Source organism: Chaetodon auriga, chromosome 11 (genome assembly GCF_051107435.1).
Source record: "Chaetodon auriga isolate fChaAug3 chromosome 11, fChaAug3.hap1, whole genome shotgun sequence".
Classification (NCBI taxonomy): Eukaryota; Metazoa; Chordata; class Actinopteri; order Chaetodontiformes; family Chaetodontidae; genus Chaetodon; species Chaetodon auriga.
The window spans coordinates 19,555,167-19,573,237 of NC_135084.1; the positions used below are offsets into that span (position 1 = coordinate 19,555,167).

The window sequence follows — 18,071 nt, forward strand, 5'->3', positions numbered from 1 at the left end:
TTCAGCATGTAAACCAGGATTGAACTGCATATATTGAATGTAAATAAAGTGGTTTAATACTATTAGACGTGTTAAGTGTTTTTTGAACGTGTGTTTAAGTGTTTACCGAAGGGCTGTTTTGACTTGTTTTGTATTCGAACTAGATCAAACTCAGCTGCCCTTTGAGTTTGTTGATGGACTCGGACCGAGCCAGTTAAAACCATTAATTTGTCCCACACCGGCCTGGGTGCACACGAGAAACCAGACACTTGCTATTGATTTGCCCGGCCTGTTATGCTCTTGTAAATGTGCCTTCAGCGCTCATCATTTCTCTGTAGGACTCTCAGACAACCAGACAGGTACCATAAGCGTCACTGCAGGCTCCAACCAGCGTGTCTGCCCCGCTCTGTATGTCCATCTGTCTTTCACCTCCTTTCTCCCTCACCCTCTCTGTATCTCGCTGATCCAGACACACACACACACACACACACATACACACACACACACACACACAGCAAAACAAATTACAACGCAACTCCAGAAAAGCCCCAGACGACTGTCTGAGCTCGGCTCAACAAATCACACAAACACAATGAACACAGGGTGAAAGATAACTCCACAGCCTCGCCTCGCAGCAGGCTCGATCTTATGGTCCACAGGTTAAGCTGTGATTGAGGGCTCTTCTTTTTTCAGGATGGCAAAGCCAGTCTGTCGGTTGATCCACCATTTCAGTCCAAACTGAAGTTTCTCTGCAGCTGTTGGATGGATTGCCATGAATTCATGTAGTTCCACCAGCAGGTCAGTTGGTTTTCAATCAGTATAATAATAGTGTGATCCCCTGAATTTCCTTGTAGGGAGGTTCACATTTGTAGCTTCAAGTCTGGGCCAAATTTCACTTTAGTGAGCCGCTGACTTTAGTTTGAATACCTGCAAAAATAATGACATTCGGAAATGTTAGCATGGAAACACACTGAGCTGAACATGGTAAACATTTCACCTGCTAAACATCAGCATGTTAGCATCATAGGGAGAAACGAGACGCGATAACTGTTTAAATACGGGGATGACAGAGCACATGAACTCAGATGCAGACATGTACTCATGTGTTCATCCCCCAGACGCACAAGCTTCCCACGTCTTGCTCACGACACGCTTCCCTCTATCTTCTCCGCTACAGAACTCACTGCGGCTTGTTTGAGAGCCACAATGAGGCAGAGTCATGCTTTTGTAGCTCTTGACCTTTTCACATGCAAATCAGTGCAACACTCCTCAGCGCGTGAAGAAAACAGGAGTTGATCCAGGCCACTTCAGATCCCTTCTAATGAGCCAGCGGTGTCGCGGAACATACACATGTTCCATCTTGACTTCCCTCACATGACCTTTTCATCATCCTCCCTCTGGAGAGCCACAGTTCCTCCTGTCCACATATTGAGTTCGTCACAGTCATAAGGATGGAGGACTACCGCACAGTCAATCACAAGTTAAATACATCAGTCCCAGTACAATTTCCATGCAGAGCTCACTTCGCTCATTCTATGTATAAACAGCTGCCTTAGGAAATTATTGGAAAAGCACCAAACCAGGAGATGGCCTTGTTTCTGCACCCTGGTCTGTGTTATTTGTCAGCTAAAAAGCCTTTAATTGTCACTGTAGCGGTAGTAATGTTCTTGTCATTTTCTTTCACAAGTAGATTTAAACACACAAGCTTGTCGCTGATGCATTAGAACAGGTTTGTGTGTGTGTGTGTGTGCATGAAAGAGAGAGAGAGAGAGAGAGCAGAGTTTTGGTGCCCCCCTGTGTAGGAAAATATAGCCTGAACAGTCATCACTGCTGAGGCTCACAGGAGAAAAGACCGTCTGCTTCACGCTCACGCTGCAGATGCACGCTGACTGAGTGAAAAATCCAATAAAAAAAAGACACTAATTCAGATCTTCTCAGCAATAATGATTTATTCTCAAAAATGTAAATTTGACATGTGACTATGCTCAACAGAGAAGCATAATGAAGTCAGGAGAAGATGGTCTGGTTCACCTTGTGTAAACAGATCTTTGATAATACACAGCAGATGTAATTGAATGAATGAAGCAGGTGGTTAAATGGTTCAAGTCACGTCTGCTGTTCTTTCTCGTTGAACTCCACAGAACGCCTGCTGCTGAGAAAACACCAAACACTCATCTGCAGGTTTGGCAGCTTGACTTCAGACAAAATGGGGTCAAGCAGCAATTTAAAACAGATTCCAGAGACTCTGATTTTGTCTCTGCTGAATCTCTATTTCACGTTTTAACGTCTTCCATTGCATGAGACGCAGACATAATATCAAACCGCGCTCAGCTGACTTGAAGCACAGCCCAATGCAGATTATTTCTATGGTAAGAGACAGGAAAGCAATATTAGTATTAGATATTAATTTTATCTATAAAGAAGGCTTGGACATTTACAAAAAAGAGAAAGAGAAAGGGCTTAAAAATGTCCTCTAACTCACAGACACAGAGACAACTATCACAGAACAACCACATGTATACATTATGTATTATAGGACTATAATACTCTGTGTGTGTGTGTGTGTGTGTGCGTGTGCGTGTGTATCATGAAGTATAATGAGGTTATTGTTAAGTCACTGAATAGGCACACTGATAACATAGCCTACAGCAATAGGAGTCTATATATTGAGGAGTAAGATGAATAATACAACATATTATTGTATCACAAAAGTGACACCCACTCTTATGAAGTTATGTAACAGATATAAATGTACATCACATTACTGTAGTGACTGTTTCCTCCAGACATTTCTCTGATGTAACACTACAGGAGGTTGTGTGTGAGCTTATACAGGCATTTCTGTTCTTATCTTCGTGTTTGCTGTTGAATAAACTCAACGAAGCAGGATTTGTAAATGAATATCTTGTGTTTTGGAGCGCTGTTCTTTTGCACAGCAGAGATGTAACGTGACCCTCTGTGCGTTACAGACTGTATGTGGAGCCTCAGCGGTGCATCCTCTCACCGACTGCAGCCACAGAGCAGCGGCGGCAGCGCGCCTGCGCAGTGCATCCAGGGGCTCGGCGGCGTTCGGTGCTGAAGTGGGGCGGATGGCAGAAAAACAGCGGCGATGGACATTTCACCGCGGGATTCCCATTTACGATGTCGTTAAACAAACATCGGAACACCGTGTTTTCACACCTATCATCCTAGGACACTGACAGCCCAACAAAACGGGGTAAGATGCTGATTATTCTGCGCTAATGCTCCACACGGGCAGGCTAGCTGCCGTTAGCACGGCGCTAGCTGCTGCTCGGCTGCCACCTCCTCCTCTCGCTGCGAGAGATAGCGGATCTCAGGCAGTCGGCTGAAGCTAGCAAGCAGAAAGTGGGTGGTGTTTGATTTCTGAAAAATGTCGGTGCGACAGTCCGCGCTGTGCAGCTCGCTCTCTAACCGCGCTGTCATGCCGTGGTATCAGCGGGGAGGGGGTCTCCTCTCCCGGCTGGTCGGACCTGCAGCGGCTGGGCTCAGAGCGTTCGGGCAGCTGCAGGAGGAGAAACCATGCAAAACAGCCAGCCCAGCAGCTAGCCAGCAGAGCTAGTGCACGGAGGGAGAGAGCAGGGTACGATGAGCCTCCCTACTTCTTATCTGAAGATGTGCACGGGCCTTCAGGCAGATGCAACAGATCCAGTGCTGCGACAGCACCCTCCATGCATCCAGCATGAAGTATCGAGCCAACTTTAAAGTTCATTTTGCACCTGCATTGAAAGCCCCTCTCTCCGTTACTGCCATGCATTGGAGGGACATCATGCAGTGCACCACTGAGGGAGTTTCCCATGGCTGTGTTGAGTCAGAGGAGCCCAGGTCGTGTTGCCACTACATCCTGGGAGACTTCCTGAGTCATCTCATTCAGCGTTCACGCTTCATGCGGGAGGTTTGATAGAAAACCTGCCGCCTTATCAACATGTGACACCCATGGTGTTTGCTTTTAGGGTGGAGATGTTTTACTTCAAGATGTGTACCCAAAACACTGAAACTCAATGGCACTAGTGTTTACAGAGGCAGGATTAACAAGCTCTTAGATGACAGAGTGATATCCGGATATTTTCCATTGAAACTGGAGTGAAAATGTCCAGAGGCCTTAATTTTTTTCTTAATTTCCCTGGCGTGACATCAATAAACTGTCATATCTTATTTCTGTGGTTGACAGTTCTGATTTAACGATTAGTTAATTATCAAACAGATCAACCCACTTTAGTGATGTAAGCATTCATGAGACCGCGATGATCCCAACTGTTTCCTGGTTCATGGTACGGCTGCACACAGTGATTACTCTCATTACCCGTTAATCAGCCGATTACTGTCTCACTCTACAAAATATCAGGCAAGAGCGACAACTGAGAAGTTTAAAGGGGGGTTTCGTGGCATTTTTGCTGGAGAAATTTAAGAGATTGTTGACGACGTTCCAGATCATTTTTCTCTCAGTTGACCAATGGATGAGCTCCACCTCAGATGTGATTCAGACAGACGGTGTGAGGATGCTCTGTTTGCTCGTCCAGGCCGTCCGCTCTCCCACCCCTTTGGTAATTGTCTTCTTTTTTTAGGAAGCGTGTCACTGAAGTTACTCTGTGACCATCTTGCTTCTGGGAACAGGCTGTTGAAACTCTCTCAAGTACAAAACAAAAGCCTTATCTTTGCACACAGCTATGCAAAATCCTTCTTCACAGGCTCTTAATGTACAAGGGACACTTTTGTTTTCTGATCAGTTTTAACTGGCCTGAGCAGATATTGAAGCTTCTCTGTCGTTTTACAGTTGCGCAGAATCGAGGCAGCACGCTGTGACGTATGGGACATGTCAACTGTAAGATTTACAACCCCGATTCCAAAAAAGTTGGGAGGTAAAACATAAATAAAGCAGAGTGTGATGATTGGCTAATCCTTAGTGACATATAGTCAATTGAAAACAGTGCAAAGACAATGTATGTAATGTTTGACCTCATCAGCTTCATTGATTTTTGTAAATATCTGCTTATTCTGAATTTGATGCAGCAACACGTTTCAACCAAGTTGGGACAGGAGCAGCTTAAGACTGGGAAAGATGTGGAATGATCCAAAAACACCTGTTTGGATCATTCCACAGGTAAACAGGTTGATTGGTAACAGGTGAGAGTATCATGACTGGGTATGAAAGGGGCGTCCTGGAAAGACTCAGTGGTTCACAAGTGAGGATGGAGCGAGGTTCACCACTTTGTGAACACATGATGTATGAAGGATGTTACTACATGGGTTCAGCAACACAGCGTCCCAACTTTTTTGGAATCGGGGCTACAAACCTCCTGAAGTACGCAATTTTAAATATTCATCTGTTTTGTTTATCTCTTCCTCTTTCGTTCTTCAATGTCTTTTAATCCCTAATTTTAGTCACTAAGGCCTCGTTCAGACCGCCAGTCCAAATCCGGTTTCTGTCATATCGAGATTTTATCCAAATTGAAATACGATTCCAATGAAATCAGATTTCAAAGTATTACACAACAACAACAACAACATCCAGAGTGGCAGAAGTGCGTCAGAGCGGCTGAGCAGAATCCAGAGCGGTATGAGCGAAACACGGTCTTCTGCTTCGAGGCTTCAGGGCAACATGATGGATGTCCCCCTCTTATGCTTCCATGTTGGAAAGCTGGTCGCCGCCGTTGGTAGTCCCAGACGCCTTCGTCGTAACCGCAGCAGACAACGCAGACAAGTTGGTGATGTCTGGACGCAGAGATCTGCCCTGATCTGGAAAACACAGCGCAGACAGTCTGTCTTACAGATCTGATTTTGCCTGCAGTCTGAACGTAGCCCAAGTTGCAACAGACGAGTGATAGTTCACAACACACAGAGTCTCCAGTGTTGAGGTCAACATGTGAACACATCTGAGCTGCTGCTATGGAACAGTAATTCCTATATGAAAACTTCAGGGTCTTATTTTCCTTCAGGGATAAAATCCAGCTGATGTCTTCTGACTGTGAGCAAATGTTGGGGCGTGGCACCAATGATGGGCCGAATCCTTTTCAGGACAAGTCTTTAAACTAAATGCAACGACGGCGGCAGCATCATCAATCATTTATTGCATTTGGTTCATGTCCTGATTTGGTTTGATTCGTCTCACTTTGGCAATCACAGTTTCCCCGGGCGTAACCCACAGATTTTCCATTTTCATTCATTCATTCATATTCGCTAGCGGGTAAGTGATGACCAATTGTTTGACTGATCGATTGATCAGTTTCAGCCATTAATCAGTGTGGCCATCACATTACGTCCACCAGAGAGCAGTATTAGTCGTATGTGTGGTGGCAGAACAAATTTAAGGGATTCTTAGCAAAGGACTTATTCTGGCCTTAAAACTGCAGCAGTGTTTTAGCCATAGATCATATGTGTGCTTCTACTCTCACTGTTGCATTTGTGTGCAGTTAATATCTTTATATAAGCAGCGGACGGATTTCCGCACCTTCGCCACTGGAGATAAATCACTGCACTGTTGGCGGATAAAGATTTTGACTGTAAAGGCCTTTTTTTTCCTTTGTTTTTCAGATGCTGTACTTTCACTGCTCCCTGCACTCTCAAGTCCATAAATGACCCTTTCACCGAGATCCCAGCAAGCCTAGGAGGCGCCGGCGAGTGAAACAAAAGGAGCGAGTGAAATACGGGAACAGGGAGAGGAAGTACTCACGGTTCGCCCCGGCTCTCGCGTCTCCCCCTCTGTGCCCGTCGGTCAGGGATGGTGAGACCACTAACCTCTCTTCCCTGTGGTGAAAACGACGTCCTCGCCTCGCCCCGCATCTCCCGCCAGCCAAACAGACGCTCAGACAGTCCAGCAGTCAGTCAGTCAGTCGGTCAACCAGCCTGCTATCGTCCAGCAACCTATTACCTCACGCCATGACTGCTCTGTCTGACCTGTTTTTAGGAACTCACTAATTCATGGTAAGTCTGTAGTGAAATCTCAGGCAGTTTGTTCATGTGTCGCCCATGATGCTAAAACATTTTACTGTTGCTTCACACACTGCAAGTACACACACACACACACACACACACACACACACACACAAATATCTCTCCTGCATGAAGTTGAGAAATTGGGCTACTTTTCTGGTGATTGGGTGATTTCTGGGCTCTGATTGAGCGACGATGTCTAAATTAATAAAATGTGGAAAAAGTGAGTGAGATTCATGGTGAATACTTGAATAAACCAGCGTGTGTAAGACTGATCTATATTTTTAACCCCTCATTTCGGTGTATTTGTATTTCCCCCCCATGTTTGCATGCGCACCCTCCTCCTCCGGGTTTAGAACAAAGCCGCAGCCTCGCTGTCGTTTGCATCTAGCGGCCTGTTTTTCCACGGACGCTGCCTGATAGCTGAATAACTGATGGCCACTCCGCTGGCCAGCCAGCGACATTTGCATATCAGGCAGGTCGCCTCGGCCTTCCCTGCCATGTGTCGCCGTTGTAGTGAATGTTTATGCAGAGTAGAGGGAGCGAGAAGGAAGAGAGAAGGCTCCTCTGTTGGTGCACAGTTATTTTTATTTGGATTTTCAAGCTTTAATTGAGTCTAATTTGAACCATGACTCTCGAGGTAAGAGTTCTGTTTAATTTATTGCTGTTTTTATTCCCAGACAACAAGACTGCAGTTAATTCGTGCATTTGTCACACTACATCTCCTCGTGAAATTAAGCTTAAATGCCCCAAATTGTCTGCGTTCAGTATCATTTCCTCAATCTGGTGACAGAAGAAGAAGAAGCTCTGACGCGGCATCCTCTCCTCAGCTGATCACTGTGGCGTTTCCTTGTGTAGACTTTGGCTGCTGGACCATCTGTGAGTGAGCTGTTGTAGTTTAAGCTTATTGCACAGTGGGATAAGGGTTTTCCCAGCCTATTTAGCTCACAAGAAACCCGCCAAGCGTTATTATCTTCCGCTTGGAGAAAGATGAAAAACAGCATTACCAGACTACACTGTATGTTATAATCTCAGGCATTAGAATGAGTTCTTAGTGAGTGGTATTTCTATTTAGAGTAGCTTAAAGGGATGAAAAGCAGTATCAGGGCTGTTGTGCGGTCTTAAAGTGGCTCTTCACACCTTTTCTACCTGCAAGGCCGAAGCCACAGGCACACTCACCTTCAAAGCGTCTCTAAAGGCCAGGGAAAACCCCAGGCGGCGGCTGGCACGGGGTAGTTCACAGCGACTTTAAGGGAGAGCAGAGCGGGGCTTCGCGGTTGAGCCTGATGGGTAGAACCATGCGGAAGTGTAGCTGTGATGGGAGAAGTGGCTCATGGGAGTTTTGTTTAATTGTTCGATAAGAAAGATTTGGCAAACACGGCACCGTCCATACCCAAGCTTTACGGAGCAGCTGAGAGTGAGATTTCATGAAATCTGTGCACAGTTTAGTCCTGAAGAACATGACTGAGCACCTTTTCTGAGCCTTGCACTCATAACAGAAAACTTTTTGTCGGTTAATCAGGTTTTCAAGAAAAGATGTCAAACACTACGACTTCAGTGGCCCCTGATTTTCAATCGAGCGCCGTCATGAATGGTCTCGTTGTATCATCATTTATGATCAAACGTCTCTAAAACTATAGTGACATTCCCATTGGCTTCAGCTGACTTTGTGTTTAGTTAGCAAATGTTAGCAGGCTAACATGCTAAACTAAGGTGGTTATAATTGTCAACATTATAGCAGCTAAACTTCAGCACCTTAGCATCGAATTATGAGCATGTTAGCATGCTGACGTTAGCGTTAAGCGCTACATACTGTACATTTCTTTGCATGCTTCATTCATTAAAGCGAAACCACAACGCTGTGGGCATGCAGTGGAATGAAGCGCAGGCCTCATTTAAACCGAATCAAAGTCCACCAGACCTCAGCAGCACAGCCAGCGTGATCACAGGGTCACTGTGTACAAGAGGCGCCGCATTATTGAAGTTTTTGTGGTGCATCCCCGTTTAAATCTCCTGCCTGTGCGAAGGATGTCGCACGTTCTGAGGCCACAACGGGCCCGGGCGGAAGACGGATGTAGAAACAGCTGGACGAGTCGACACGAGTGTGCGTGTGTGCGTGAAATTGTCTTTGTTTCACACGAGTGCCTGTCCATGTTTCTCCGTCTGTGTCTGTGCCCATTGAAATGTATGTGTAGCGTCTGTCAAAGCCAAGCGAAGGACTTGGCTTCACGCCAGAATGGCTCGTACCAAAGAAGGAAGGGAATCCTCTCTGTCCTGCTCGAGTGCTCTCTCCCTCTCTCTCTCTCTGTCTCTCGCTTCATCACACTCATTCACTCACACAGTTTCTTCACACTTTAATAAGATATACTCCTGGTGAGCCATAAGTAAGACATGGGAACTGGATTTGAAGCTATTTGAAGGGAGTTGAACTGTTTCTGTGTGTATCTGTTGTGAAGCCCCGCAGTGTGAGTGGAGTGGAGATGAGAAAAAGGCAGGCGGCACACATCGAGGCCCCACCCCAGGCCCCTGGACAGCCCCGACCCAACACCTGCTGCCTCTGCTGGTGCGGCTGCTGCAAGTGTCTCTGGTAAGAAAATACAGTCCTGCTTCCTTCACCTTTTAAAGAGCTTTATCGTGAGTTCCAGCTCATAGTTTAGCTGTTCGGATGCGGCTTCACTGCAGCATTTAGAGGCTAAAGAGCCATTTCCCTCAGGACCTGGTGGAGACCAAAAACAGAGCTAAAAGAGAGTGAATATTCGTTCATCAGTTGAGAGAAAGACGACTCTAAATGAGCAGAAGCGTTGCTAGAGCGCGGCTGGATGTGTGATGTTTGCTAACACCTTCACCGTAACGCCTCTATAAGATGATGATGGGTCAGCCGGACGTGCCAACTTGGACAGAATCTGCGGCTGCGGTTTGTTGAACTTTCGATGAGACATTTTATTAAACACTAAACACGGGTGCGATCGTAAAAACTCTCACTCGTAAAACATGAAAAGTAAATGTTTCACTACGAGAAGGTCATCACACAGGGCTTGACGTGGAAGCGGTGATCAGGTTTATGTGTTCGTTTTGCTGCACCGTTGCCGGACGATAGCTACAGTGAAGCCTCCTCATGAAGAGCTTTGCTAAAGCTTGACCACAGCAGCTACGTGGCATCACCTCAGCACCTTTAAACGTTGTGTTATTGGACAGTTGGGACATGGATTGCACCAGATCTCAGCATTCATTCTAAAACTCGATATTAACGGTGTTAGTTGTATATGGAAACAAATAAATACTCCCCGTGTCTGCATCAACAAACAGCGGGTCCTGACCTTAATCCTGTTGGCAAATCTGTGATGTTACACTGACGTTGACCCTCGATTCAACTGAAAAAATCCCGACTTTATTCTGACACAGCGCTGGTGCCTGATCCAGTGCAGTAAACCGTCCTACAAACCAAACCGCTGGAACAATTATGAAACCAGATGTGAAGTCAAATTAAGTCAGTTTTATCTACATATTACCCAAAATCACAAATTTGCCCTAAAGGGCTTCCTCTACCCCGAATCCCTCGATGGTATTTGAGTTCCTTTTACAAGACACAACACAAGCGGTGGAGGATCATGTAATTTGTAGTAGTTCTAATGATATTTAGGCAAATAAGGCAAAATTATGCAGTGATGGAAGCTTACAATGAGACCGGTTTTGTTGGCTGTTGAATGTTTGGCTCAGTAAAGGTGTGTGTGACAGGTAATCATGGGCGTACGCAGGGTGATTTGGTGTTTTCAGTGCTGGTTGACCATCACCTTCACTGTAAATCAACAATACTGAAGTTCACAAGGCCTGAGGCATTGATTTACGTGACATGCTTTTGGGGACTTGAATGGAAATTATGCAAAAATATTTTTTTCAAATGTATTATGTATTTGATGCATAATGCATTTGAGAAGGTGTAATGCATCAGCAGGCTTTAGCACAGTGTTCAAGGAGGGCATGTATCCTTATTACCACCATGCAGCTGTTCCAGAGGTGGGCTGATGTTCGGTAGAGGGCAAGGCTTCAAAAACATCAGAAATCTATGAAAGTCCTCTTAGTGAAGCAGGATGATTGGTTCCAGCACCAAACTCCCCATAAAACCCCAGACTTGTTGTGGTTCCATCTTTATGTGAATATTTCCTGCTTTTCTTACAAATGCAAAGCAAAACAAGCAGCGTGTCCGTGTCCTGACGCTTCCACGTCCCACTGCAGGTCAGAGGCAGACTTGCCCCTGAGCAAGGCACCGAAGCGGTATCTGCTCCGTGGCTCCTGCAGCTGCCTCGCTGTGGCTGCACTCTCGGCGGCGGAGAGGAGTGAATGAAACATTGTTTTCGGGCAGTGAATGGTGAATGTGCTGCTTCTTTCACACCACTTCATCTGAAGTGGCGGCAGCTTGTGGACCGGGCCTGTCGTGAGCGCTCTGTGACTCTGCTGTGTGTTTCTCAGGCAAATGCTGCTGTCAGATCTCCAGAATGAGCCTGGAAAATCGTCTTCATTGCCCTGCGTGCTTATTTATTTTACTGTTGGTGTGTGTGTGGGGGGGGGGTTGAGATACATGTGAGTCGCTGAATGCTCCCTGTGTCACATTTTTTTCCTACCGCGCCGTATCGAGCGGTGGCGGTGAAGTTTTAGAGGGTGTGTGAAAGTGCTGCATTTTGTCTTTTATCCACCCTCTTGTTCCCTCGTTTTATCTCTCCTCCCCCCACATACCCTCTCACCCCTCCTCACCCGCCCTTACACAAGGCCCTTATCTAGTCGGGGTGCCTTCTATTTCCATCCACACATCACATGCAAAACAGCTGTGAAGAACAGCCCGTATATTTAGCCGTATTGTGAGGGCGCCGGGGGGCTGTGGCTAGCTTAGCCCATTACTGCTGCACAATGGGGACTTTGACAAGAGACAGCAAGAGGAAGGAAAGATCCTCCATGGTTGGCCAAAAATAGACAGCTCAGTCTGTGTTGCATTGTGGACTCAGCAAGTGTGACTGAGCTACGGCCGTGTGTGTTTAGAGTGTGTTCATGAGGGCTTTAACTGAAGCTTTATTGTCTCGGACTCTTTGAATATATGGAAGCGTTCACTGTAGATCAACCTGGTCAGTGGAAGCTCACGCTGATTGCGATTAGTAGCTGAAAGAGGTGAACTGAGCGGAGCCGCAGCTAACAGTCGCTTTCGTTATTATGAATTATCCGTGGATCAATCATTTGGGCGATGAGATGAAATATAATGTACAACTGTAGAAAGCAGCCGTCACATTTCCGAAAGCTTGAGGTTCAAATTCACCAACAGTCCAAAACCCACAGATATTCAGATTACTGCGACATGACAAGCATGCCAAGAAATCCTCAAACAAGAGGATCATGGATTAATAAGAAGGAGTAGTTACGAAGCTGAGGTGACAGATTTCTAAAAGAAGGGTCAAAATTGAAGCCGCAGAGACGAGATGTCCTCGCTTTTTGTCATGAGTATGGGTCAAACTCCAAAAACATTGGATACTACAAATCCCATAATACACCGCAACAGCATGATGTCACATGAGTCATTTTCTCAAACTTTGGAAAGCTCGTCTGGAGCCACAGCAGACATCAGACAACGATGAGGCGGCTGAACTTCATGTGTACAATCAGTAGATTTAACCCAAAAAATGTTTTCATCTGTTCAGAAGCATCAAGGTTTTAAAAATGTGAATGTTTTGCGTAAAAAAAGAAGAAAAATCAAGCTGAAATTTTGTCTGTCAGCCCCATAACAGGCGACTGTTGATATATTCACGCAGGTGTGACGAGTTCACAACAAACTAAACTCACAAAATGTCGAGAAAGGAAATATTCTGCCACATATTTTCCTTGTTAAACGGAAACAGCGTGTCTTCTGAATTCAGATGTACTGAACTAAGACGAGCTTTATTACCTTGTTAACTCCTCTTCAAACACATTTCATTCAAACTCGACAGAAAAAGTAAAACTCAATGAAACCATCACCAGCTCTGTTGGGTTGAAGTGAACCTTTAATTCACAGAGTTGGATGTGAAGATATTCTGCCTTTACACACTGTTTTCTCTGTCGTTGCTGCTCGGATGCCCATCATTACTAGCAAAGGAGATATGAGTACAAATGTGTTGATTTGACACATGTAGCTGCTGCACTGAGCTAGTTTGGTTCAACGAAGGCCCACCTGAAGAGCTCTGCATAAAGCACATGTGTCCTGCTTCACTGCTCTCCGAAGGCATTTCGTATGTTGCCCTGTTGTATTTTGAATGATATCAGCAGAGTAAACTTAGGAAGGTTTGGATGTGTATCAGCCCAAAGTGGCGCCGACAGTCAGCGGTGCGTGCTGTCAGTGTCGATAATTAATTGAACATCCCGGCTGCCATTTATTGGCTCGTTCAGCTCCGTCGATCGCCTGCTCACGATGCTGCGATGCCATTCCGGAGCGCGTTTGTGTACTTTAACTGCTGGCGTACCCGTTGAACAATCCTCGGTCTTTCTTCTGTTGTTGGTGACAATCGACCCTCAAGCCTCAACCGCGTCCATTGTCCGGTCTTTGGAAAAGATAACAACGTCCTGTCTCCAATCCAGGAATGAAGACAGGATGGAGAGGAGTGAACGACAGACCTGCACCAAGATGGACAGTATTGAAGCTGCAGAGGATCAGTGAGTCAAGCCGTCGTCCCTCCAGACTTTCATGTTTGCGTCAGTATGATTGTCTGTTTGTGTGTCTCCGTCGGTCTCACGCACACTGTCTGTCTCGATGTTTTTAGACACGCCAGTCTAGAGGAGGTGCTGTCGTGGTCGCGGAGCTTTGAGCTGTTACTGCGCTCGTTGGAGGGCCGGGAGGTCTTCCAGGAGTTCCTGCGCTCGGAGTACAGCGAGGACAACCTGCTTTTCTGGTTGGCCTGCGAAGATCTGAAGAAAGAGACAGATTCCTCAGTGGTGGATGAGAAAGCCAGGATCATATACGAAGACTACGTGTCCATATTATCACCCAAAGAGGTACCAGCTGTATTTGTGATGCTTCAAACAAGTTAGTCTTAGAAAAATTAGATGACATTAAGGATGAAGATAGAATAAGTGTCAGGCCTGTGATGAGAAAGTCTTTTCTTGTACTGCTACGATGAGTTTGATATTTGTGGTTTGGGGTGAAATGCCTGAAACTTTCATCTCCCCATCAGGACGAAATGTGATCACTCTGCTGATCACCTGATTTTCCACGTAGCGCCATCATCATGTTTATATTCAGATTGTCGGTGCTTTGGTTTAACACCAAATACCTGCAAAGCTAATCACATTCAGCCTGAGCTGTACTTGCTAATTAGCAAATGTTAGCATGCTAACACACTGTACTAAGATGGTGCGTGCTGTAATTAGCATTTTGCTTAAAGTACTGCTGCGTTCAAGTTCAGTCACATAAACGGAGATCTGCCAGGTTGTTGCCAGCTTAATCGAATGTAAGTGTTAATGTTAAGCACATCTTCCCAGTGATTTCTTAATAAACCACTCAAAAAATCCTATCCTGGTTTCTAAATCGACCTTGTTTTTTTATCTCAGGTGAGTCTGGACTCGCGGGTCAGAGAAGGAATAAACCAGACCCTGGCGGAGCCCAGCAACCTGATGTACGAGGAGGCCCAGTTCCAGATCTACACCCTGATGCACCGCGACTCCTTCCCCCGTTTCCTCAACTCCTCCGTTTACAGAGACCTCCTGGCCAACAGGAGGCGCACCTGCCTCGACACCTAGACCCCTCCGCCCTCCCTCATCGCCATCGTACGCCAACAAGACTACTACTTAAACTTCAAATACTACTATGGTGCCAGAAGTCGGGTTTGGAAAATCTCTCCCTCTTTTTTGATTGAAAAGACTGAATGACATCCGAGATAGCTGGTTGTTTTTTTTTATTTATATATTTTTAAGCAGTTTATATCCAGTTCTCCACTGGAGCCAGGTCGGCCTTTGCTGGTTGATTATTGGTCAAATTTAAGACCATTAATGCTGGCCAGTGATTGTTTTGCTAGCAATTTGTGCTGTTTGTTACGGTTGACTGGCCAACCCACGTGTCAGCTATCGGTCGAAGTGGCCAACCTGATGGCCAGCTGTTGGTTAACTGTGGACAAGGACTCCTCAGGCGGTGAGGACAGAAACAGAGAGAGAGAGGAAAAGGACAAGCCAACAGTTCCTGTAGTGTGATATTTAGACCTCATGCTTTCCGCCCTCACTTTGATATAACTTTACTCATCCTCTTTCGTGTTGTTTTCTCTAATTCTGTCCTCCGTTGTGTTTGATTTTTGTTTCTTTACTGTCCAAACATGACACCTAGTTGTTGGTGGGAGTTGGGGGGTCTCCGCCCCTCTAACCCGTAGAATCACTGGCTCTGCATGTAACTCTCTCTCTCTCTCTACAGTAGCTTGACGATGTAAGCCGCGGACTGCAACCGTTTTTGAATATTGAGATGTATTAAGACGGGGGACGTGTCTCTCTGTCTGGCTGTCTATGTTCAGTGAAGGGAAAAAAGTACACTTCTGCCAATTTAGAGCTTACTGCAGTTTTTTATTGAGGAGATTCGATGGCTCCTGCAGCGAAGGCAGCAGCAGCAGCACCTGTCCATCCATCCATCCATCCATCCATCCACCTGTCCGTCTGTCCGTCTGTCCGTCCAAGCACTTTCCTTCTTTAGGATTCTTTAACTGGGAGAAGTAAGGGCTAGAATTGTGGTTGGGCAGCTACATGTATTATTATTACTCATGAACTTTAAACAAAAAAAAAATCTCTCCACTGAGAAAATCACAATGCCTTTACATGTAAGAAAAGGCAGCACAAGAGCTGCTGGAGTTTTTCTGGAAAGCAACCACAGTTTGTCCAACGATCCCTACCTCCCATCTTTTTTCCCTCCCCCCCCACCCTCCAACTCAGACCATCACAGCCTGGTGCCCAATGTGGGGGGAAAAGTGTCGCTGGAGAAAATAAAAACAAACCCACATTGACTCCAAACGGTCATCTACATTTTGAAATTCTCCAGCAGAAAGAAAGGTTTACCTTGAGAAACGAATTGAGCGTATTGAGCTGGTTCTGCTTGGAGAGCAGAAGCAGATGACAGGCACTGAAATCACTCAGAGGGCTCCTGAGCCCCGGCCTTTGTCTGTAAGGCTTTCTTTTAGACGCTGTAGGTTACATGACAGTCCCTGGAGCTGGACGTCCAGTATCACACTGCAGATTTGTGACCCGGGTGCCAAACATGATGTCAAAGATGCTGTGAAGAGATATTAGCTGTGACTTGTCACCAGGCTGTAGAGTCTGTGTCATTCCAGTGCATGTCTGTTACTCCATCAGATGAAGCTGGGAGAGTGTATAGTAGTCCCTCAGTGAACTACTGCCCATCAAGACACTCGTTTTCTCACCAGAGCTAGTGACGAGGGTTGGTATAACAATGCTAACATGCTACCGTACCGGGCTAGCGACGATGTTTGCGTTAGTCATGCTACACACTAGCCCTTTCAACAAGGCTAGCTGGGCTTCAGCATGCTGTTGGCAAGCAGTTAGCATGCTTGTGCTAGCCATGCTAATCCTCCATCCCACTGCCAGCCCTCACAACACACTCTGGTTTGTTTTTCTAATCTGACTTTGACAGCATGCGATGATAATGGCTATGTGTGTGTGTGTATGGTACAGTTACACACTTAACAGAAACATTTAGAAAAAAAAAAAAAAAAACAACTTAAAGGGGTTCTTGCCAAATGTCCAACTAACATTTTTAGTATATAAAAGGACATTTAGTTTTTTGATGATGTGAACATTTGAACCTGAACTTTGTTCCTGGCCTGTGGATGTGCAGTAGAACGTGCATGAGTGCAGTATATGCTTTTTTATTATTAACTGGGCCTCCGATTATATAGATTACGTCACATGATGGATAGCAGACCTCTTGGTTTGATGGTTAGTGCAGTCTTAAAGTGTCGATGGAACAGTGCCACTCCTCACTGATAAATGTAGGCACCCACGTTGCCGCCTCCTTTAACTACCTGAAGTTCACGTGCCAAGTTTGGTCGAGGTTAAATTTGGGAGTAGACAGTGCAGGATGTCTAGCAGACTATTGAAGTGCAATTGGATATAGTTAGTGATTATAGATTGGGGTCTATTTGAAGCTGTGTCCCATGATGTTAGATTGGTTTTGAATTGTCTGAGGGTTATCTTGTAAATTACTAATCGCGGCGCCTTGCAGGGAGCTCAGAATGTTTTAATACATTTGCAAGTTTTACTAGAGGAACTAACTGAGGAAGCAGATAATTCACATTATCTTAAAAAAGAAATAGAAATGTAGGTCCTCTGCTGGAGCCTGAATGAAAAAGAGACCATGGAATCATGGGATTTTGAGTTTTCCTCCAGGTTTATTTTCACTTGCAGTGTTCAAAAAGTCAACTGGATGAAGCTGCCAGTTCAAAACCAAGCTATCATAATACCACAACAGCTGTCCATCGTGAGGTAAAGAAGGCAAGTCTAAATCAATAATCACAGTTTTGCAATGTTCCTTATTGAAAATATACTATATTTAACCTTTGGCAATACAGTACACACATGCATACTACATTAATACCCATAAGGACTTGATTGATGTTGCTTCGCTGCTTTAATGAAGAGCTGTGCATGCATGCGCTCAGTCGATCGGAAGCAGAGGAATCCAGAGTAATTAATCAGTCCTGATATTGGATCAGTTTTATTCCTTGGAGCAGTTTTCATTTCCAGGAAACATAAGCATTTTAGGCGTCGCATTTGGACGACTCTGTAACTTTATGACTCAGCAGAATAATGGCTGACTTGCAGACGAATCCCTCCTCTGCACAGCGCAGCCTCGTTTCCTCGTCGCTGAGTCGATGCAGTAATTAACACGAGAATGTTTCACCAACAACCAGATCATGAAATCATGGTGCAATTAAACCAAGTTTACATTTATAAATTGTGAGATGTGTTTTACCTTATGAAATGCTCGTAACAGTGGGGAGCTATCTGTCCCCAGTGTGAGCAGAGAAGCCAGCAGGTTTAGGGCTGGCAGGACACTCTGCCCTGTGCTAACGCTGTTAGCACCTCACAGGGTTTACAGGGAGGACAGACACAGCAGAAACCCAGGTAACAGTGTTTTA

At 45.5% G+C, this 18,071-nt stretch overlaps 1 protein-coding gene across 1 annotated transcript; it reads left to right on the forward strand.

The window, feature by feature from the left end:
• Positions 1-3,021: 3,021 nt before the first annotated feature.
• rgs17 (regulator of G protein signaling 17) lies at positions 3,022-16,630 on the forward strand. Its single transcript, XM_076742994.1, has 6 exons — positions 3,022-3,196; positions 6,529-6,918; positions 9,384-9,514; positions 13,522-13,596; positions 13,704-13,935; positions 14,491-16,630. The coding sequence occupies exons 2-6, from the start codon at positions 6,916-6,918 to the stop codon at positions 14,677-14,679; spliced, it is 630 nt and encodes a 209-aa protein (XP_076599109.1). The 5' UTR covers positions 3,022-3,196; positions 6,529-6,915; the 3' UTR covers positions 14,680-16,630.
• The last annotated feature ends 1,441 nt before the right edge of the window (positions 16,631-18,071 follow it).